The sequence below is a fragment of the Bactrocera neohumeralis genome, chromosome 6 (genome assembly GCF_024586455.1).
Source record: "Bactrocera neohumeralis isolate Rockhampton chromosome 6, APGP_CSIRO_Bneo_wtdbg2-racon-allhic-juicebox.fasta_v2, whole genome shotgun sequence".
Lineage (NCBI taxonomy): Eukaryota > Metazoa > Arthropoda > Insecta > Diptera > Tephritidae > Bactrocera > Bactrocera neohumeralis.
The window spans coordinates 56,305,760-56,329,917 of NC_065923.1; the positions used below are offsets into that span (position 1 = coordinate 56,305,760).

At 36.6% G+C, this 24,158-nt stretch overlaps 1 protein-coding gene across 10 annotated transcripts in view; it reads right to left on the reverse strand.

Annotated features, from left to right (window-relative positions):
- Positions 1 to 24,158, reverse strand: part of LOC126762269 (hemicentin-1) — a 545,135-nt gene that overhangs the window by 2,093 nt on the left and 518,884 nt on the right. For 3 of the 10 annotated variants that reach the window (XM_050478899.1, XM_050478900.1, XM_050478898.1), the window contains 3 exons: positions 13,635 to 13,729; positions 8,679 to 10,784; positions 3,632 to 6,158 (listed from right to left, as the gene is read on the reverse strand). In XM_050478899.1, coding sequence (XP_050334856.1) covers positions 4,500 to 6,158; positions 8,679 to 10,784; positions 13,635 to 13,729 — 3,860 coding nt within the window. In that variant the 3' untranslated portion in view covers positions 3,632 to 4,499. Of the gene's footprint in view, positions 1 to 51; positions 2,197 to 3,631; positions 6,159 to 8,678; positions 10,785 to 13,634; positions 13,730 to 14,429; positions 14,481 to 15,677; positions 16,062 to 16,464; positions 17,658 to 19,572; positions 19,607 to 24,158 lie in introns of those variants that run through there. The other 7 variants (XM_050478902.1, XM_050478901.1, XM_050478903.1 and 4 more) reach the window with 5 other exon arrangements.

The window sequence follows — 24,158 nt, forward strand, 5'->3', positions numbered from 1 at the left end:
TGAGAAAAGTAATTTGTATTATCATTTTAAAATTTATTTTCCAATATGCCATTTTATTTTCTGGGATCTTGCAGCAGTATTTGGTTAGCAAGCAGCAAATTAAATTGGCATTCACAGTTTCTGGAAGGTTGTTAGTTGTAACAGTTATTATCGGCAGACAAATAAATGGTATTGTAAACACTCCAAATTATAGAAGAGTATAAATATTTCAAGCCAAATTCTCCTCAAAAGCTACACTATTTTTTTTCTGATTTCCCGAAGTACCTAGATATAATGGGTTGTCAAAAAAATCTTGCGGTATTTTTATGAATTTTTTTTTTTTGTTGAAATTGAAATGAGTTTTTGATAACTCATGCCCAGCTCTTGACCGATGCTACGGCTGTTACTATGCCGGTCTCTTTCGACCAAATCAGCGATTTTATCGCAATTTTCGACGACAGGCCTTCCGGAGCGTGGCGCCTTTTCGACCACCTCTACACCAGAACGAAAACGTTGAAACCATCGTTGTGCGGTGGAAATGGAAACTGTATCGCTTTCCAAAAAGGTATAGCATGACCCGATGCGACGAATAAAACTAGAACTACGCTCTTTCAGCGCCAACTAGCGAAAATACCGCAAGACTTTTTGACAACCTATTATAAAGATATCCCAGAACTCTTGAAACTGGTCCAATTAACGCATTATAATGATATGGGAAGGGTGGTCCACAGAGCAGTTTTCTGTCAATTGCTCTTTGTCCGAAAAACTATATTTCCGTTACTTAACCATTTTACATTCGAATAACAAATGGAAATATTGCGAACTTATGTCCAGAGTCAGCCGCAACATTATCTAGTGAGAAAGTTCGGACAGGAATTTCTTCTACTTCGTAAAAATGCATCTTAATCACCTCGGCAATGCATAGTATTACAAAAAACATGTCTTTTGTGAATCGGATAAGATACAAGTGATCATTAAGAAAAATGTATCTTCAGAGAGTAAGAGTTAGGTGCGAATATTTTGGGCAGTGACATCATGATCAATTCAAATTCGATTGAAAACTTGATTTCTACAAACGGTGAATAGTTCCATACAACGTTTTTGAACGATGATTTGAACTTAGAAGATCTTCGCAGTTTCAAATTTCTAATTGACTATTTTCTTGTGCGATGCGGGAAATAAGGACAGGTGGAACTATACATATTTTTAAATATAAATTACCACATAATTCGTGCGGTTCTAAGCATATTTTCGCTGTTCCTTAGAAATAGGAAGTTATTTTCAACAAGATATTTTGCGAATACATACATATAAAGCTTTCATAGAAAGCTCTCACTAAAGCCCACAAATCAAGTGAAACTGCAAATTACATTAAAGCAATCGAAGCGCTGTGTGTGTGTTAGTATTGGCAAATTTTTTATTATATTCAAAGATTTTGAAAGCTATCGAAAGTAATTTATTTTTCTGTCGGGCAGTGCGCTTTTAATAACTTAGAATGAGATTTTGAGAATCTATTTTTTAAATCCAAAGTAATTGTAAATAGATATTTTATGTATATCATCGGATTAGTTAAAACGCAACAAATGTATATATGAGCAATGAAATGTGTGGTGAAAGTATTTAACGAGAGAATATGAATGTGATAGGTGAAATATGAAACCGAAACGAAATGCACAAGAAAAAACATCAAGAATTTGATTTTCTTTGAAAAATAAAGACATAAATCCAGAAATTTAACTGAATTACAACAAATAATTTCATAAATCTCAAAAAGCATATAAAACAATAAATTGTATAGAGTACGTATAACTGTACATACAAGTATACAATAATGCAAAACAGCAAGCTCACGACAGAAAAACAAACGAGTTTTTAAATGAAATTGGAGTTGCCACAACTTTTAATGCTAAACAAAACATCTCAAATTCTACTAATTTTTAACTGTTTACGTTATTTGCAAGCTAAGAAATATTTGATTTCGATTTACCTCTCCGAAAATATCTCAACATTTCAATGCACCTTAGTTTACAGTTATACAGGTATATTTGTAGTAAGAAGACAATTATGTACATTTGTATGAAAGTTTTGTTGTTCAAGTGCAATATTTATTTATTTTTTTGCGTTTTTGTATTGTATCTTGCAAAAATACTTTTCGTCTTTGTGTTAGAAAATGTACGTGTTACTGCCTTTATAGGGATCTTCAAAATCGGACACTTGCTATAATGAGATACGAACATAAATTAATATTCAGTATTTTCTTAGGTTTTAGTTTTGATTTGTTTTTTTTTTTTTAAACAAAAATTAAAGTTTCGAAGTATTAATGTGATGTGAAGATGTGTATGTATGAAATTGTTTGTAATAATGTTGGCAATTTTAAACTTCGGTGGATTGGGCAAACTTTTCTCTTTGAGGCGACTCAAGTGAGCAACAGAAATCTGAATGCTGAAATATTTGCATAAAAATCATTTTGTAGTGATAAGTGAGAACAATATTGAAAATTTCAATCATTTTTTCCTTAAAAGTAACTAACTTTCTCGCGTGAATCTTCGTTTAATTATTTCTGAACGTGTTCTTTGATGGAAAGCTGAAAGCTAATGAACTAACTTATTAAAACTATAATTGTACGGTAATGGTAAATAACAGTTTAATAAAAATTAAGGTTAACTTACTAGTTAAATACGTCAAGTTTTCTTATCTTCAAAGGCCTCTGGGGGATTTCATTTATTAAAAACTTTAATATCTTACCATGCTAAATATGACCTTTTCAGACTGTCTTAATATTATAAATTTATAAAGTATTAAATTTAGTGAGTAATTTCTAATTGGCTTAATTAAGTCCATTTATTTCCATTACTTGCCTATTACCATCATATTTAAAACAATTTGTAAACAATTTGTCAATCCTCTAAACATTACGGGGAAACCTTTTGGAGAGCTTTAGCTGCAAAGTGAGCTTTTGGAATAATGAAATATTTCTGCCGACTAAAGCATTGGAATTTCCAAATCAATTTAATTGCTTGCATACCGAATGAGAGGCGAACTCTTCAAAAGTTTTTTATTTCTTCATCAGCTGTTTAAAGTAGTTATATAACAGTCCGTTTTCACCTATCTTCAACTAATTTGCAAGAGGTTGAGGTGTTCGATATTGATATTTAATTTTTTTCTTCAAAACATAAATATAATATAAATTGCTTCAAGTGGCGGAGCTTAATTGGGTAGTAATATTATTCCTAATAAGTAGTAGAATGATAAATAGGAATATAGTTTTTCATTAAATAATGCTTATTAAAAAATTACTTCTATAAGTAATGATGTTTTATTTGAAAAAAGGGTCGATTTGCAAAACAATATAAATTATTTAATTCAAGTATTAGAAAATATAATTTATAAAATTTACTTGGAAATTCACTATGTTTATTTTAAATTGGATAATTATTTTTTAAATTTTATAAAGAGCTGAAATTACTAATTTAACAAAATAACTTAAATAAATTAATTAAAAATTAAATTTAAAAATAATTTATTCTAAAAAGTTCAATATATAAATAATGTCAGTTCAACTTATTCAAAATTTTTGGGATAATTGCAAATAAATTAATATTTTTTACATGTAATATTGATTTGAGGTATACAATAAAATGTATTAAGTTCAAAAGCATTTTAAAAGTTGATAACTAAATATACAATATATTAATAAATAATTAAATAAAAGTAATATACTAACTATTTGAACTTAACTTATCTTTTATTTAATTAAATAAATAGTTAATTTAATATTAAATTTACTAAGCAAATAACGGTATAACATTGACTAAATTGTCACTTCCTCCATTAAAATTATATGAAACTGTAGTTTGCATATACAAAAGTACACATGAATATATTTGCATGTGCACTTTTGAAATTTCACATACAATTTAATAAGCCATAAGTCTGCTGCTTACACTAAAACTATCGAACTGGACTTACTCATGTTACATAAGCATAAAGAAATCCTAGTTAAATCAGGGCTGGAATTTGGTAAATTAATATTTTACACAATAAACTTAAGTACATATGTATGTATACTATGTTGATTTGATTTTATGCTAAGACTAAACTGCTATACATTAATAAATTCAATATCTAAACAAACTGACCTTAATTGTATTTAATTTTCTTTTTTTAATTTTATCATTATTTGGATTGAAAAGTACCAACAAACTTAACACGTTTACAGTCATTTACCTACATCTATGTATGTATGCATATATTTGCACTTACAACTAAGTAATCTATACATAACTATGAGTCTATAACTATAACTAAATGCACGTACTTACTCGATTTAACTTATACATATGTATGGGCGCTTGTTGTCCGAGCTGGACAAGGTGCACTTCAAACTAAATTGTAATTTTTGGTATTTATTTACAGTTATTACTGGCCAAGCTGTGTTATTTTTGTTGTCTGTATGTATAATGTTGGATGGTTGGTGGCCAAATTGTAGCATATCAAGAGGCTTACGCTGTTTGTGGCATTTAAATGTGCACTTCGCGGTAACTTTGCCGCAGCATGTATTTCACGTGGCCACCATTGCGCCCCGCAGAGAGCACCACGCGTGGCGACTCCGACGTATGTGTGATTGTGCGTTGCTCTTTAGCGGGTTCATTTCCTCCGCTCTTAACAGGCTCGCCCACCAGCTCCTCAACGCCTTCATCTTCATCGTCGTCCTCGCAGAAGGAATAGCCGAGATCTTCCTCATCGTCGCACTGAGCTTCGAGCGTAGTATTTGCCGCGACTTCCTCCACTCTAGCGTCACTATCACTTCGAGGTGCGGTGGAGTCCTGTGATAGAGTTTGGCTGGCGGTTGGGCGATTTTTAACGTCCAAATGGTGTGTCCACTGTTCTGGCAGCGCAAGTTGTTTGTGCAAATTTTGGCGTGTACCCGGTTTGGTGGCATAAATTAACTCAGGATGGTGTTTGGTGAGCGCTTCGAGCGCCTCCAGCGAAGCGGCAGGATTAAGACTTACATGCGGTAATTGTGCACTTCTAGTGATTTGTTTGATTTCGTCTGAGAGTTCCTCGCTCAATTCAGACTTTTCTTCTTCCTCCTCTGCGCGGCTTTTCTCACTTAACGATGCTTCTGTTGACGTGGGGATGTCGATTGCCGCTTCGACAGCATCAACTGGCGATGATATTGGCTTGAAGGTGCGCTGCTCGTGCCAGGAGAGCGGGCGAAAGACTAGCGGTCCACCTTCGGTTGCATATCGTTTGGTTGGACGTGCTGCAACTGCAGCTTCGGCAGGTATAGTGGTTGGTGACTGGCGAAAAGCCGTAAGCTCACCATGTTCGGCTTGAGTCGCTGATAGTGCATAGGATTGTAGTTGTTGTCTGTGTTGCATTTGAATACGTAATTGCTGCAATTGGCAGTGACGCAGTGTGCCGGCCACCGTTTGCGAAGGCTGGAAGTGGAAAGTATGATATTTGCGTAGCGGCAACTTAACTGGTCGCCGTCCTAGATAATCGCCGTGTGCGGCATATGCGGTGGTTGTTGTTTTTGCACTTTGAACATCTTCGACATGTGGCAGCATTGCTTCCGCGCTGACATCGGCCTCGCCTGCAACTTTCGCGTCACACGTGCGGTTTTCTGTGGTGGCAGTCTCCTTAGTAACAACAACAATATTTCCCTCATCAACATTACCACCCAAAGGTACTAATCTGCGTCGTTGCTGTTGGAACATTGCAACTTCCTTGTTGTTGTGCTCATCAACATCCTCATCGTCGTTGTCGCCTTGATCTTTGTTGTTGTTGTGCAATTTTCGCGGGATTAGCAACGATTGTTGATGCTGTTGATGTTTGCGGCTATTGTTGTTGTCATGTTGTTGTTGTAATTTAACTTGGTGTTGCTGATGATGTGCTGCTGCTGTGGTTGCCTCGGGCGCATTGCTCGCACATTTGGCACGATAATTGTGGGCGTGCGCTTGGCAATCGGTAGCGCTGTTGTTGGCGGCGCGCCTGCTGTAGGTGATATAGCGGATATGTGCGTAGGGGTCGCTGATAGTCTTTCGTCGTAGTTTCTTATCTCTGCCGTGGGCACTGTACCCGTCGGCGGAGGCGGCGGCGTTGGCAACGCAGCCGGTCGCTGTTGCACCGCGTTCGCTTGCTAGAAATGGATTAGTGACGCCAATAGCATAATGCTGTTAGTTAGTGTTTTAGGATTATTGAGGTTTCAAGTAAAGGCATAATTGTCAGGTTAATTGTAGCATGCAACACATTTACACACGCGCCCATATGAGTAATGAAGGCGGTTGTTTGGGAATATAAGGTCGCAAAAAACATATGAGTCGGTGGGTGTTGCAAGAACCAGTATTAAAGATGATGTTGATGATTTGCGCAAATAAACAACGAAATATGAAAAGGAAAAGCAAAAATCAAAATAAGTAAAAATAAAATGTATACACATAAGCTTCACGGAATGGGGTATTTATAAAATTATTATAAAAATGTTTAAAACAATTGCTACAGAGTATAATAGATTTGTTTACCTAACGGTTGTTTGTATCACCTAAATAATCGAGTTAGATATAGGGTTATATATATAAGTGATCAGGACGAAAAGACAAGTTGAAATCTGGAAGTATGTCTGTCCGTCCGTCTGTTCGCTTGCGATAGCGATAACTTCAGTAATAATTAAAATATTTTAATGAAACTTAGAACATGTGTTCCCTTGCAAAACAGTGAAAACGAATTCGTAGATGTCACGCCTACAAAACGTATTTAATCGATAATCTAAAAAACGCCATAACTAAGCTCTAAATTAACATATAAAACTGTAATTTGGTACAGAGGATTGCAGAAGCAGGGCGACCTGAGGGCTAACAACTTTGAAAACATGGGTGTGGCCCGCCCTTTAGTAGATTTAATGCACATATCTCCTAAACAACTAAAGCTACAATAACTAAAGTCGCTTAGAATAAATCCTATATGAACCCCTATCGACAGTGTAAAAATGCATTAATTGGAAAATTTTATTGTTAGAAACTACTAAAAAAGCCAATAATCAATAACACAATGTGACACAGACATTTAATTTTACACCCAGCACGATTCAGGAAAGTTTTATTGGGGTCAAAATTGACATTTTAGGTGAAAGCGCATTTCTCCGAACCAACTCTACCAATTTCAACTTTATCAAAGAATGAAGTTGAACACTTTCACTATACTTTGTACCTTTAAAGGGTATATTAAGTTTGCTACGATATTTGTAACACTCAAAAAGAAATGTCAGAGACCCTCTAAAGTATATGTAAGTATATCTAAGCGATTGGCGTGATGAGCTTAGTCATCGAGTTTAGCAATAATAATTTCCTAAGGCAGCAATGCAATAGAATATTTGATTTTAGGTACAAAATTGAAATAGCATAGGATAATTTTGACTTAATAATAGTCCAACATTTTAGAATTTCTGTGACGAATCTATAGAAAATTTTAAATTTCTTACGGAAATCACTTTAGTTCAGTGCAAATGCAAAGCTAATACTATAAAAGAAGCCATTAGAAGATGTCAGGCTAATTGGGAGTTAACTATTTATACTAATAATAACAAACAGGACAGTGCCCAGTTGTTGACGATGCCTAGAAAAGATTTTAAATTTGATTGTATTAAGTTTTCCAAACAGGTGGTAACCCTAGTAAAAGCGTGAACGACAGGGAACTCTCTTAAAAACTATCTTAAACTAAAGATTTTCAAAGATTTCACAATGGGGCTTTCAGTAAAGACCATATTTGTCAAATATAGTGTCGTCGTTTGTATACATATATAAAAATTAGATACTATCATAAATCGAGGAATATATTCAAAAGGGTATCGTATGAAATTTATACGTAACTCTCTCAAACAAAGTGAATTTCCTAAACTGGAGCAGGTCCTGTTTTAAACAACACCAAAGAAATGAATATTTTCATATTTAAAATATGTTTTTTCGATCACTTTATAACACTCCGAGTCATCCAACAAAAAAACGAACTGGTTAAGGCTACCGATGACGGACCGATTTGGACAGTTTTTATGTACGACCATTGATTGAACCGATGGATCAAACCTATTAGGCATGTAAAACTTCGTTACCGGAATTGCTTTTTGAGTAAAAATATTCCTACTTCAACAAAATTTGACAATCTTTAAAACGGAACGATATGTATAATTATCTTATTTAACTTAAGTGCAAAGACTAAGCCATACTTTCATTGGTCGTGAGAACTGAAACTTTTATCTGTTTATAGGTTCGAGAGTTATCAGTAAATTCTAAATTTCAAGATCATGCAATTGCTCGTTTTGGTAAGTTCGGGTTGCTTAAATCATTTTAGTAACTTTGAGAAACAAAGTGATCAATTAAAAAATTTCGTTTAGAGCAACTAAATATTAAAAAAACCAAGCTAAGAGTATATCCACTCCAGATGAAAAACTATAAACGACCAATAAGACATGGGTCAATAATAAATGCTTTCTTTTACATATGGTCGTCATCCTAGCGAAAAAATTTATATTCACCAGTATATAGTATATGTACAAGTAGTAAAATTGTTAACTCTTATGAAATACATGAGTTCATCAAAACAATAAAAAAATAATAACTTTTGAATACAGGTTCACAAACTACAGCTATATAGCGTCTTTCAAGCAAAATCTAGAGCATTAGTACAATAAAACTACAAACCTCAATTCCTGTAACGGATCCCGCTGGCGCTAACACGCCTTGTTGTTTTTTACAACGACGCGTTCCACTGGCACTCACCGTACTTGCCACACTAAGCGAGGAGGCAGAGTGACGGTGGTGACCCAGCTGATATTGTTCATACTCCTCCGGCGTTGTAATTTCGGCGGGTTTTTGATGCAGACCACAACGGGGCGCCGTTAGGCCCACACCCGTCTTCATAAGTGGAGCCACGCCTATTAGAGTACCAGTACCGCTACTGTACAATGAATTGCATGAGGACAAGGACGTCGGATCCGTTGAGCCCTGCCCGCCATGGCCGTCATTTTGTGAAGACGAAGCCGACTCATACGAGGAATTGACTAGGTTGGAACTGGGCGAACATGAGCGTTCGAACGCGCTTGCAGGCTGACCATCCACATTCATATAAACGGGCAGTGAGGTACCACAGGCTGTAGCATTCGCAATGTTGCACTTACTGCCGCCAAGTTGACGTAGAGACTTCTTATAATTAACTCCATTGACGAGATTGATAGCGCTGGGACCGCTACCAGCAGAGGACGCGTGTTTCGCTAATTTGTTGCCTTTCGGTGTTTTTGGTGGCGGCGTGCCACTCAGCGCAGCTGCGGTGCGCGTGTTGCCCGGCTGTGGCGGCACCGGCGTAACACACTCATATGAACTATTCGAAATGCCCGAGTCGCTGCGATAGATGCTCAGCCGTTCCGGTTCGATCAAATTGAAATCATCCTTCTGCTGGTGTTGGCGATGGTGATGTTTTTTCTTGTGGCCCGTTTGTCCAGCCGTTGCATGACTACTGCTTCCGCCGCTGCCGCTAGCCGTAGGCTGCGGATGTAGCAATATGGTGGCCGTGCCACTCACACCGCCAGCGGCGGGCGATGGATGCGCCTCTACGGCGCACTCGTGCACCTGCACTGCGGCCGTACTGTCGCCAGCCAAGTTCTCATAAGCGGGCGGATCGTAGAAGCGCATCAAAGCCGAAGATTTCACCTGGTGGGCGTTGTGTTGGGCGCCCGGGCCGGCGGAGTCAATATCGCCAATGCTACCACCAGCAAAAGAATGATGTCGCTTACACTTGCCACCATTACTGCTGCTGCCACCGTGCAAAATCACAGACGCGTTCAACAAACCACTCGCCGGTGACTTGTGCACCACATGCGGTGGTTTATGCTTACCGCCACCGCCGGTGAATTTCAGCGAGTAGAATTTCTTATCCTCCATTTTGCCATCCAGCATGGGTTTCCGCTTGCCACTGCGCTGCATCGAACTACTGCCAGTTATGTCCAGTATGTGCGGTTGATACGTATTATCCGTCGTGCTACCGCTAGTGTCATATTTTTTAAAATTGCTGATGGCCAAGAAGGGGTTGGTGCTGACCGCTGCTGGGAGAGGCGCTGGGCCAGCACGCGGACTATGACCATCAATTCCGCCCATATCGGTAGCGCTAGCAGAGGCGGTGTTACGTTCAACCACCGCATAGGTGGGGTAGTCATGTTCGATGGCATTCAACAATTGCGCACTGGAAGTGTTATTCGAGGCGCCATTTTTGTGCTTCTGCTGTTGCTGCTGGTGATAATATTCTGTGTAGCTTTTCGGAAAGCAATTATTCAGATTGTATGTAATTTGATGGGGTGCACCGCCGCCGCCGACACTGCCGTTCATATAAGCGCTGCCACCAGGATCTGTATTGCCTGCGCCAACCGTGCCGCCGCCGACGCTGCCGCTGGCCCCATCTGCTGCTGATATCAGCATATGCTGCTGCTGCTGTTGTTGATGTTGTTGGTGAAGCGGCAGCATGCCTTTGTTGTGGGAATTCATTGTGTGCGATTGCTGGTGCTGGGGATTCGTTGTTATCACCCGTCCACCGGCACCGACATATTGCATGGTATTGTATTGATGCTGTTGTTGTTGTTGATGATGCTGTTGGTGTTGATGATATTGAAACTGCTGGTCGTACTGGTCCTGCTCGTACTGCTGCTGCAGCTGGTGCTGGTGCTGTTGCGGGCCAATATTTCCATTGAGTCTCTTGGGTCGTGGAGCGACGCGCACCACATTGGTGTTGTTATTAAAATTTGTAAGAGTCGTAGATAACTGCGCGTGTGTGCGGAAAGGCGTAGGAAGACGTACGCGGGGTGTTGGTGGTTAGTGGTGGTTTAGTCGGTTGATTGCATGTTTTAGTTGTTGTTGTTTGTTTTCGGTATGCATTACATTCATGGAAGCGGAGGCGTGTTACATATGGGAGGGTGAAAAGAAATCACACAAATGTTTGGATTAGTTTTTGTTATGCATTGAATTTCGAGTGTAATTAGCCAGTTATTTTAGCATATAAATTGAGAATTAGTTACTGCACTAAAATTTAGTATTGTGATAAACTATAACAGTTTGCTTAGACATTTATATATATTTTCTTAATGAAATATAAAAGGGTGTGTATACGCTTATGGCGTTAAAAAAAGTTTGACAACATATAGACGTTAAGGAAGTGCTTAATTATCGTGTTAGAGCCTTTGATTTAGCGGTCTTCCATATACATGATTGTATTGAAAACCGACAGTTTAATGAAAGTGAAAAATTTTTGGTGGAATTCTATTATTTTATAACATGAAATGATTTTGGAAATGCCTTGAAAGTTCCTCAAGATATTTTCAAGATTTTTCATCCAAAGGACTAAGTCTTTGCATTTCTATGCATATGTAAGTGGTAGGTACAGTTAATGAATTTAGAGTATTTGGAGGTTCTTACATCTATAGATGCTGTTGGTGCTATGGAGCTATTGAAATATCATTTAACGAGATGTCAGATGTCAGAACCTTGCATTGGCTGGACATTGATCTATTTTCAGGACAGTTCGAAAAGACTGTGGTTTGAAATTGTCCTTACTAATGGTAAAAGCTATGACTTTAAAAAATTTCAATGACTATTGGATTCTGTAACGTTCTCAATGTAGAATTTATGATATGAGGGCTTCAGATGATATAGTTTGCAATAGTTTCATCTACATAAAAGAATTAGTAGATAATAAACTATAAAACATGAACGAATACTGAGTCATTAAAATTAAGGCATGAATAGGTTTTGATAGCGAGTTAAGCGACATTAGTTAATATTTTGTGCAAATTTTATTCAGTGGTGAGGACCATTTCTGACTCAGAGGTATGTAAACAAGCAAAATTGCTGCGTTTGGGACAAAGATCAACTTGAAGAGATTCAAGAGCTGCCATTTTATCCAGAAAAAATCAACGGGGCCGGTGGTGGCATCGGAGAGAACGTAACCGTCAATGGCGACATTGCCAGTCACCAGTCGAAATGCTCGAACGAGTAATCGAAAATTGGATTCAACGGATGGACCATCTAATACGTATCTGCGGCCAACATTTGAAAGATATAATCTACAAAAAACCAATGCCAAAAAATGTTCTTATAATAAACATTCCCCATTAGATTTGAAATTTCTATGTTTTTTCTTTAAAAAAGTAGGAAACCTAGAAATGGATCCCCCTTTATAACATAAACTACTATAACTATTAAACACATAAATTATGAATTAAGAATAAACTGTTTTGTTACATGAAAATCTCAAAGCGACATAATCGTCAATTCTCTTCTCGTTATTTTGGACTTGCTATCTTGTAAAAAATTCCGTTTAAAAGCAACAAAAAATTTAGTAAGCTGAGCTCAAGGGAGTGTGCGAACAGGGTATTAAATATAGTTAATGACATATGTTAATGACAATACGCCGAGAAGTTAAAAATATGTTTCCCCACAGCTGGAATAGTTTATGCGACTCACTACTTTCAAACGCTTGGTGAATAGAAGTAGCTTTTTCGATCAGTACTAAATTTCAAGTCAATGACTTGCACTGGTTTCTAATATCAATTAATAATGAGTAAGACATTAAATAGCACCTCTTTTAAATTTTAGAGGTAATCTCTGAATGTCAGAAAGTCAATGTCAGTTATTTCTAATAGAAAACTTACAAAAATATTCATGAAACCTATTTAAATATTTATTAAAAATATGTGTTAACTGGTTATATAGTAAAAGAAACAAATTCAATATGATGAATATAAGTGTATTTGCTCATATAAAATCAACTTAAAATAATATAATATAAAATATGTAAACTTAAAAATACTAGTAGGGAATAAATAAATAATATATTGTGTAAGAACTAAAGGTAATTCTATTTTGCAAATCATTCATTATTAGGAATTTAAAGCTCGAAGGTTCATACGAAAAAATTATAAAATGTGGTTTATATTTTTATAAATACTGAGAGAAATACATATGTACATATATAGAATAAGAGCTTAAATAATAAATACATCGGAGTACAAAAAAATATCACAGCATTCAAAAATGATTCGCAAAATGGCAAAAATCGTATTTTTTCGGAAATTAAACCAAATTCTTGATTTTCTTTGTTTGAAACTAGAAAGTGTGAAAATATGAGAAATACGATGAAAATATGAATTTAATAGCTAAAGTGGCAAACAAATTTCACAGAAATATACAAATACCAAATGTGAACAGATGCATTACAACAAACACATTTCACTACAGCTTATTACAAATTAACAAATATGGATTTTTACTTAGTTTTATAATTAAACACGTGTGACACAACTAATGAATTTTTAAATTCATATCCGAAAATTGAAATGGTTACTACGACCGATAAATCGGCTAACGTGGCAGGTTTGCCACATATATTTGTTTGTATGTGAAGTTCGTGATGGCGTTAATTTATGAAGTGTGCGCTGTGAACTGTGAATTTTTATTGATTTTCAATGTGCAAGTATGTATGTATGTGTGGTCTGTGCCTAAAATGTGTGATTGAAGCGATTTGATATTGTGTGATGTGATGTAATGTCATGTGATGAGCATTGTTTACGTAAATACATCTAATTATATATGTTGCAATGTTTAATATACAAGTACCTTGTTAGGAGCCGTTTGCAGACCATGAAACGGTAGATTCTCATACTCGCCAGGTTCCGTCAATGGATCCCCCAGTGAAGATGACTTGTCTTGTACTATTTTTATTTTTTTAATTTTTTTTAATTTTTACACGTCGTAGTAATATGCAATCACAGTGTTGCATTTGTTTATTCGAATTCGTAGTATAATTTTGGACGCAGCAGATTTGAGAATTTCATAAAATAAAAGATGAACGCAGACGATTAAAAATTGGAAGTAAATTATAAGAAAGAAATTAAATTGAACGTTTTAATTTAACTGGATTTACAGGGTAAAAACGGTTTAAAGATATAAAAAAAAGTTTTCAAATTGTTTTGAATAAAAGACTTAAGTTAACTTAAATTAGGATTACTTAAGCTTTATAAAGTATATATATAATTATATGTAATCAGAATTTCAAAGTGTTATAAAAAATAAATAAAAATATAAAAATACTTATTAACTTACTAATGAGGGTACTAACGTAAAAAATTTGATGTGGCAAAGTGTGAAACAGTTAAGGACAATAATACGACACAAGATTAAAACCATAAAGTGGCATGCGCAACATTTATAGCTAACAAAAATGGCAGGCAAATAATATTGTTGCACGGCATTAAAAGTCAAAAACCATTAATTGGCAGGATTGGCCATAAACTGAAGTATTAAATGTTAGGGACAAATAAAGTGTCACAACATTGAGAACAATGACGAATATTCAAATTAGCATGGAAAATATAGCACATTTTATTTAATAAAAAATCGTTGTTTGCTTACTTGTGAACAGTTGTTAAATAAGGACTTCACACGATGAAGCATTTAGTATTACTTAATTATGTATAATAATATTGAAATTGAAAGATTTTAAGTTAGTTCGAAATTAAAGTTTGCGTTAAGAAAAAGTTTGCTTATTAAAGTGGTATGCTGATTATTTCGAAGTTGATATTGCTATGCAATGTATGAAATTCGAATGAATTTGGAATGAGAGAGAAACTTTTCTTAAGCTTTCATTAAAAGCTACTAAAAACTCGTTATTCGGTGCTTCGCCTACTGTATGTGAAATGTTTTTCTGATCTATAAACCTGATTAATTACACTGTTTTTATTATTTTCAAGGGTTAAAATCAATGATAGTATTATGAAAAGGGTTACTTAGGGTTGTTAAATTAGATTGTTATTAATTTTTTGGATGCTGATATTGGTAGCAATGTATCGTGTTCGATTTGATGAATCGAGGCTGAAACTTAAGAAGCTTCAATTTAATATATTGACTGCCATGTCACATGCTTTCGAGCGGCACATGAAAATTCATGTATTATTGTCATCTTTTTTTTTGCGCGACGAGTAATTAATTTAAATCTGTTTTATGACGATTTAAGCTTGTCACCCTGTGAAGGACTTGGACAAACTCCCTTTGCAGCCAATGTGTTTAAAGAAATCAATACAAAATCACTGCTCCGCGTAGAAACTAACTGACTACTAGTTTTACTTCATACAGCACATGAAATTAGAAGCTTATTAAAGCTTTCGAACTGTTTTATTTTCATGTTTTTAGAAAATGTCTCACAGAAAGGCGACAATAGCCAAAAGAGGATTAGAGATTTCAGTTATTTATTAATATTTTCAAATTTCTTTCATTAATTTTTATGCATGTACATATATTCTTCGGAACTTTCAAATAATAGTAATCTTGGGTCCTATTCGATCTTCTTCTTCTTTCTTTGATTTCTTTGATTGGTTTTTACTACATCATTAGTTATTGTACTTCTCAATTTAAGTCGAAACTGAACCGATCTAACTTTTCTATAAACGAGCTCGCTCAAGCAAGCTCGGATACGGTGCGCGCAACACACATAACCTTGAATACTTACGAAAATTAATATATTCATAAGAAAATAGCTAATTTTTTTTTATTAAAAATATGCAAATATTAATTTTTATGTAAATATGTGTGTATGACTAATGCGTTATGCGTATGAAATATGATATGTGAGTGGATGTGTATATGGTATGAATTTGTTCTTACTTTGTACACGCTCTACCTTCGTCGGCGTCACTGTTGCCACATTGCGTTTCTGCAAGGGCGGCGGCACCGCTTTGAAAGGCGGTGGTGGCCGTGGCGGCGGCGTAGGACCCTTCAATATGGAACGGTGTAGCTGTTGCGGTGGTCCACGTGTTGGCGTCGTAGTATTGCTGCTGTTGCTGTTGTTTCCGCTGGCGATCCCATTCGCGCCGCTGGTGGCCGTCACCATGCTGGGGGTGTTCACTGCCGTCTTGTCGTATGAAGGCACTTGAAATGTCACATAGGCAGGTGATCGGGGACTGTTGGCTGGAGGCTGCATAAGCGGCCGCATAGCTGGAGGCGATTGTGGTGGCAGTACTGTCGCTGCGACTATGGCTGTTGGTGTGACTGTAGTAGTTATATTAGAAGCAGTTGGTGCGCTGGTGTTTACATTAAGCTCAGCGGCACTAGCGTTTGCAGTCGTAACTGTGTTAAGCGTCATGCAAGTGTGATTGCTGATACTATTATTATTATTGTTGTTGATGTTACAATTACCGCTACGGCTACACGTGGCGACAGCATTTTCACCTGGCGAAGTGCGTACTGGCGACTTTTTGTACGTGACTACAAGTGGTTAGTGCGTTTGTTGTGGATTTGTGTTGTTGTTGTTGTTGAGTGATGAGTGTGTTTTATCAAGCCATACAAAATAATAAAAAAAGAAAAACATAATAAGAATGCAAAGCAAAATGAAAATAAATGCACATTAACTGAAGACTAGAACGTAAAGAAAAAGTGAGATTTCATTAATTACCACTGCCACTGCAACGAATGCCCTTAAGACGATGCTTCGCGGCGAATGGCGTCTTTTCCGCCGTTTCTGCGCCATCTGGGCGGCGTTGCCACAGCACGCCCGCACCCGCCTGCCACATGCCGCCAAGCAGGCCGACATGGCTGCGCTGGCTATCGCGCGTAGTATCGACGCCAGCGCCGCTACGTTTGAAGATACCTGTCAAAAACTTTTCGACGCGTCCTAAGCGCCGCGCTCCAACACGTTTCTGCATGCTGCCGCAGACCTCCCCGCCTTCGGCATTCCGCTCCGCGCTGTCAACTTCCAACTGCGCTGTAGTTTCCGTTTCAATCGCATTTGCCGCAGTTGGTGTGTCCTCCGCAAGCGCGCCAACGTATGGTATGCATCCGCTCTCTGTTTGTGGTTGCGCCATGTGCGCTGGGGAAATTTGATTATTCAGTTGAACTTCGTGGCTGGTGTAAGCCATCGTGGGCAGTTGCGTTAATTTGTTAAATTTATGTGGCAATGTTTGTGCGAAAGCACTGCCGCTGTGGTCGTCGCTACCAACGCCAGCCGGGCGTTTTGCGCTAAAACGACCAAGCGTTGACGTTTGCTTGGCATTGTCATGTCCACCAGCACAATCGTCGTCATTGCTAACCACATCTATAGGAGCGTCATTGGTGGCGACGGAATTCGCCGTCTGTGTGGATGCGTTTAGTAGTGTTGTCAGTGCGGTGGCCGCTGAGAAGCCAGATACATTTAGTGTGTCGCTTGAAATAGTGCTGCTCTCAGCCGCTGTCACCGGTGTCATCGCTGTCAAATTCGACAGTTGCGCTGTATGTGTGTGCGGGCGCAGTGTCATACGATTAGTTGCCAGATTTTGTTTGGTGTCACTGCTCACATGCACCATGACACCGGGACGCAACGGCCAGCGCGGCGGTGATTTCGGTGCTTGTGCGGCATGTCGTACACGCAGACTGGGTGTGCGACTGGGTGTCGTGACAATTGTGGGTGTGAGTGTTGGTGCGGACGTGGGTTTGGTGGGGGGTTTGGGTGGCGGTGACTTGGGTGGCAGCTTCGGTCCGGGTAGTTGCGGTAATTCTTGTGCGGCTAAATTAGGTATTAGACAACCTGTTGTCACTGGTTGCGGACAAACAGCCGCAAGCGCCGGCGTAGCCACGCCCACTTGCCGTGCGTTCGATTGATACGACAGTACACTGTTTATCCGATTCGTGTGATATAATTATATGAATGTGTGTGTATGATGTGACGGCGCATTGATGTTCAGATGCAGTTGTTGTGGCGATGATTGTGTTCAATTTAGTTTAATTTTTATTTATTTTAGTTTATGAAAAGCATTTATTTAAAAGAAAAATGTGACAACAACAACATTTATTTGACACAAGCAACCAAATATTAGTGTTGTAAAACATGGTACAGTTTTTGTGGCGCAAAAAATGGTGCACGCATCATAAATATGCAACGAAAAGGAAAAACAAAATTAATTCAAATTAATAACATCAAATAAATTATGCCTTATTAAAAATCATTAAGGTGGATTTGCACTAAAATTTACGAAAATTGATTTGCATAAAGTATTTAAATGAAAACATTAAATTAAATTAACAAAAAATAGTATTAGGCAAACTCTGAGTTCGTACCGATATATGCCAGTAAAACCATTTGAGGTCAGCATTCGTATTTAACCGAATATACATTTGTGACCGAAACACTAGGGAACTAGTATATAGAGTATAAGCTGGAACCTTTTTTTTTTAAAGCAATTTCGGAAGGAACACATCGGTTTTTCAATGAAAGGCGAATATATTTCTTTGAGGTTAGAACCATTTGCTCTATGTAGATCCGCTTTGTGTTTATTCGCATGTTTTTATTTAGAAGAATATGCTACATACATTACTCGGTGCGAGGCAAAACGGGCTGTCACTGATGGAATTATAAGTTCATGAGTGGACCATATTGAGTTCTGTAAGTATTAATATAATATTTTCATAAAAAAATGTGGATAAAAGGGAACCGAAGAATGAAGTTGATCAGGAGAACTGGCACTTTAAGGATATCAAAGGAAAGGATCAAAGTTAACTGGAAGAATTTTCAGGGAAGTATCCAGAAAAGGAAAATCTCATCTAACTCTGTTGATTTAGAACGTATGAACGGGGAAATTAAACTTAAGAACTTTTAAAAGTTCTTTTTCTATAAAAAGAAGACACATTGTCTTGTTTGAAAATATGAAGATATCACTTTTATGAATTTTATCAACCGTTTTGTTTCTGCGACGACCATACTTTCCAGATATTTCCCGTAGCACGCAACTTCACTTCTACTGGGTGTCAGGCCACAAAGACATCGAGGGCAATGAAATAGTGGACGAGATTGCCAAGAATGGTGTACGGTTAACATCCGAACGTGATCAACATTGGGAAACCCATGCATTGTCTATACGATGATCTCGACCTCAAGATTAAACATTCGAAAGAAATTTATCGGCACAAAAAGCAAATCATTATACAAAAATGTTGTCGAAATAAACCGAAAATTTGAGCATCACTTACGGTGGAAACTAACATTTTTAATTGCAAAACAAAGCTTTTCCCAAAAAGTTTTTTTAATCAAACTTTTCAGTTTACCTAGTATCGGACATCAGTAACACATAACTGTATATAATTCTTTAATGCTCATGCTTTAGAACAATTTACGAGAGTGGGTCATTCATATGCGTCAGACAGTTATTGCCGAAATTGGTAGCCATTCGATGATATAGCCAGCCATGTCGGTGCAGATGAGATATTGAGGAGAAAGCTGTTCAAAACCACCTTTATGCTATTCAGAGAAGGAAAATAATAAAATACTACGTAAGTAATGCATGTTTACGAACCGAATGATCAGTTTCATATGCATGATACAACATACTTAAATTGTTTTGTTGACCTAGTAATTTTGGCTTTATATGTTCGCTCAAGAAGTTTGCCTAATACTTTTCGAACGGGCCGTTAAACATAAAAAATAAAACAGAAACAGTACTTTTAAATGAAAATAGTTTAGCGAATACTTTTTACTTGGCGAATTCGGTAAAATTCTAGTGATTCTTTAATTAGTACTCTTATTAAAGCTTACCTGTGCGTGGCGCTGATTGAGACATCGGTGCGGTCTTTAGGGGTTTCGCGTAAAATTCGAATTCGAATTCGAATTGTATTTCATGTTTTTATTTTCAGCACAGTGTTTTAGTTGTTGTTTTATGGATGAGAATGCATGGTTTAATCGACAGCACAAGTATTGGTTGTTGCATTTGTGTATGTGTGTGTGTGTTGGTGTATGTGCATGCGCGGGCATAATTGCAGTCACAATTTACCAATAAATATTTCCATTTAAATTTTGATTGCACAAACGATTAGTTCATTTTTGTGACGATTAATAAATTTAACGCAAATGCGCGCGTGTGCGTGTGAGTGAGTTTGTGTGTGTAACAATTATATAATTGCGTAGTTAAATGACGGTTGATTGTCGTGACAGTGATGGATGATTTTGTTTGGAATCCAGTTCATTATATGTCACATGTGTGTGTATGTGTGTTTGTATGTATATGTGATTGTGTGCATAGCCGTAGCAAATTAGTTAATGACGGAAAGCAGCAAGTGTTTATTGATTTCACATTGTTTTGTTTGTATGTGTTTTAGTATATTTATTCAATGTTGTTGTATTGTGTTATGTTGTTTTCAAGTTATGCGTATGCACACAAGTATTGCCATACAATTAAATATATTTTGTGTTAATTTTATTTCGGCAACGTAATTAACACCAAAATACAACAACAACAATTACAGGCAGTACAGTGAGGGCAAATAAGATACGGACGCATAGTTCGATGCATTTCAGTTAACACATACGTATAGGTAATTATTGTTCATTCAAGCCATTCCAAGCAAATGCGATGCGTTGTGTTTGCCGAGTAAAAGCAACAAAAACAGTTTTGAAAGCATTTAAGCGTACAAATAAATAATATTCAATAATTTTTGTGTTTTTCATACGTTATTTGTTGAGGTCCGTATATTTGAGTAAAGTGTTGAGTTTTTGTGGTTTTTTTTGTGTTAATAAATATAATTTTTATTACGCACATAAGTTAAAGCCATGTTGTGTATGTGCGGATGTTATTGTATTTATTTATTTATGTTTTTCGGTAATAAATAATTTTCGGTCTCCATGTTTGCGTTTCGTATGAATATCGCATTGTTTACCAATTTTCCAGGCAATTTTGCATTCAATGCACGATTTGCAATATTTCATAGTGCATTTGTCGATTTTTTCATACACATAAATTTTAAACCGATTTATTTTGCACATCATGCATGTGTGTAGGTGTGTATATGCAGTTATGATAATGTTAGTTTTTTTGTGGTTGGTGTTGTTGTATTTAATATTATTGTATAATGCAGTTTTCATCAATTCGGTGTTGGTTGTTTTTGTTAAGTTTTTGTTGAAGCACAAAACACATAAAAGCGCAAAATATAAGAAGAGAAGAGAGAACATAAATTTGCAGTTAAGTCGCTTGTCAAAATAAATTAAGCAAATAAATATGGTTAACTTACACAAAATTCATAATGCAAATATGTGTGGTATTATAAGTTACAGATACAGGGTGTTACATATTACAATTATTATATATTAAACTGGTTAGGGCTAAGATGAGATTCGCTACATTGTGGAAATCAGCTACTATGGAATTATAAAAAAAAATATAAAGTATAATTTAGTCACGAAAAACTCGTTTCCCTGTTCAATATGCATTATGGTGACGTTCAAAGATTCAAGAATCAAATCAGTCAGCTTCGCAAATAAAACTTTAAATGAGTTTTTCTCGAAGGCCTGTTTTTCAAATGGTGGTCACGATGTTACCATTTTACCGAGATAGCGAATATATAAAGTCACTTGGTACAAATTTATGACTTCGGGATGTATGACCAACTGCTGTCAAAGTAACCTCTCTGCTGTCAAAGTAACCTAGTATTAACTGCTACCAGCTGCTAAATTTTATTAAAATTTTTTTACAATTTTTCGTAGTATTTAGAATAATACCAAGCACCAAATCTTTTTGAATTGACCCTCCAAAAAAAAAAAAGAGTTGACCCTTTTGATAAAGGGGTATGCCGATTTCAGTGGAAATTATAATTATTTTCCAGTTCACCAATAAAAAATGCTGAGTCTTCAACACCAAAATTCCAAAGTTCAGGACTTTGTTTGTTGTGTTTGTCATCGTCATCATTACACAGCTTTTCTAGCCAATACTAATATCATTATTTTTATACTCTTGCAACATGTTGCTTCAGAGTATAGAGGTAAATATAGGGTTATACAAGGTACGTTCCAAAGCAAACAGGACTTTTTGAATCTAGCGCCCCCTGGTGACGCCATATGTGGACTGGTGCGTTAGAATCTGCTCTCCAGTGAGAATTTCACGACATTTCATAGATTGGAAGTGAAGTTATTGTGTTTTAAGTGTCAATTTGTTTGTGTTATCGGTGCGAAAATGAGCTTCGAACAAAAAGCCAACATTAAATTTTGTTTTAAAATTTGGTAAAACTTTTACCGAAACGTTTCAATTGATGAAACACGTTTATGGCGATGATTGCCTATCCCTTAGCAGAGTGCACGAGTGGTTTCAACGTTTTGAAAGTGGTCGTGAGGACATAAATGATCAACAAGTGGGCCAATCAAAATCCGTGTTTACCGGAAATACCATTGAAACTGTTCGTGATTTCATCAAAAATCAGAAATCATCATTGAAATTCAAGGAAATGGAATTGAACAACTCCAAAACATCGATTTATCGCGTTTGTTGCGCCGTATTCGATGTGCTCGGCCCGAATATCGCGAAGACGAAAGTTGGCGTTTGTTGCAATGCGCCGTCTCATCAATCGACGCTTGTGACCGATTATTTGACCAAAAGTCATATTTTATATATTAACCACTCTCCGTATTCACCTGATATGGCAGCGTGCGATTTCTTCCTTTTCGGAAAAATGCATTTGCCCATGAAAGGAAACCGTTATGCAGACGTAGAGGCCATTCAAAAGGCTTGCACCGGCATACTGGCGGCCATACCGGCCAACGAGCTAAAACTCTCGTTGGACATGCTTTTGGAAAAAAAGCTATATTGAAGCAGAAGGAGACTATTTTGAATAAAATAAATTGAGTTTGCCGAAAAATACATTTGTTCTGTTTTTAAGTCCTGTTTACTTCGGAACACACCCTGTATAAACGACGAGACGAATTGAAATCTGACTTACTGTGCGTTTATACGTCCGTGCGTAATTTTAGTAACAATTGGGATATTTCGATGAAACTTGATATGCGAGTGCCGTGGCAAAAGCGTAAGGACATGTTCGTAGATGGGCGTAAACAGATTACTGTTACGATCGCAAAACACCATAAACAGAAATCACGGTAGTAACCGTTTTGACCTGTGGGTCAAAATTTTGAAAAAGTGGTCGTGACCCGACTTCTAATGTACATATCTCCCAATCCACTAGAGCTACCACAACCAAATTCTGCTAGTACAAATATTTTAAGAACTCTTACAGGCAGTGGGAAAATGGATAACTCCGCTCACTGGTAGTGTAGGGTACTGTCTGTTAAAAACTACTTAAAGCACGATAAATCAGTAAATAAATACGCCAGAGATATTAATTTTTACCCACAAGATGGTATGTGACAAGATGAAAATGACATATCTGAAGACCTGACCTACCGATTTCAACCAAATTGGTGCGTTACATTCCTCTGCTACAGTGGCAAAATAGGCGAAAGCGTATTACAACCACACCTAATTCTCATACTCGTATAACACGATTTTAAATTCCATTTGAAACTTTCACTTTCCAGTATACAAGAATCAATCAATATATCAGGATAAAACTTTACACAAATACTGCCGTTGAGGTGTTCCACCTTATGACTAAAAATCGACAAAATCGATATAAATCAGTTCAAGCCCCTAAGTACTGTAAGTAAGTTGACTTTTTACCGAAAATATCGGCCAATGTGTGAGATATAATTGAAATTAATAGATAATCCTTTCCTGATAGCAGTATGTCTGTGTGTTGCAAATGGGTATAATCAGATCAACTCTTCCCTTAGACCCCTTATACCTAATACAAAGATTCCGGGTGATTTCTTAATTGTTTATTTTAAGTTTTTTGCAACACCCTGCATCGTCAACAGGAGTTAATTTCAAACAAACTTATATGTATATACAACATAAAAAGTAAAATAAATAATTCATTATAACAACATTACCATATAATTTAATTAGTTTCTTCGTTAAGTACAATAATTCATTAGTGGAATGCATGTTGATTTACGTTTGTTTTTCCAATTTTTTTATAAACTCTTAGTTTTTGCTTCAAATGCACACACTTACACATAATATTATATTAAGCAAATAGTAGATGTAAACAAGCGAGCGAAAATATACATACATATGTGTGTGCGGTATAATCATAAATTCAAACAAATCCGTAGCATAGCTGCAGGCGCAATGTAATGGAATCGCACACAATTAAATTATTTGCCATGCATTAGAAAATGGACGCTGGAGGGGCTGGTAAATAAAGAATAGCCAACACGTGCATGGTGTGAGGATGTGTTGTTATTAATTACGATTAAATAAATAAACAAATACAGGGCTTATTGACGCGAATTGCATT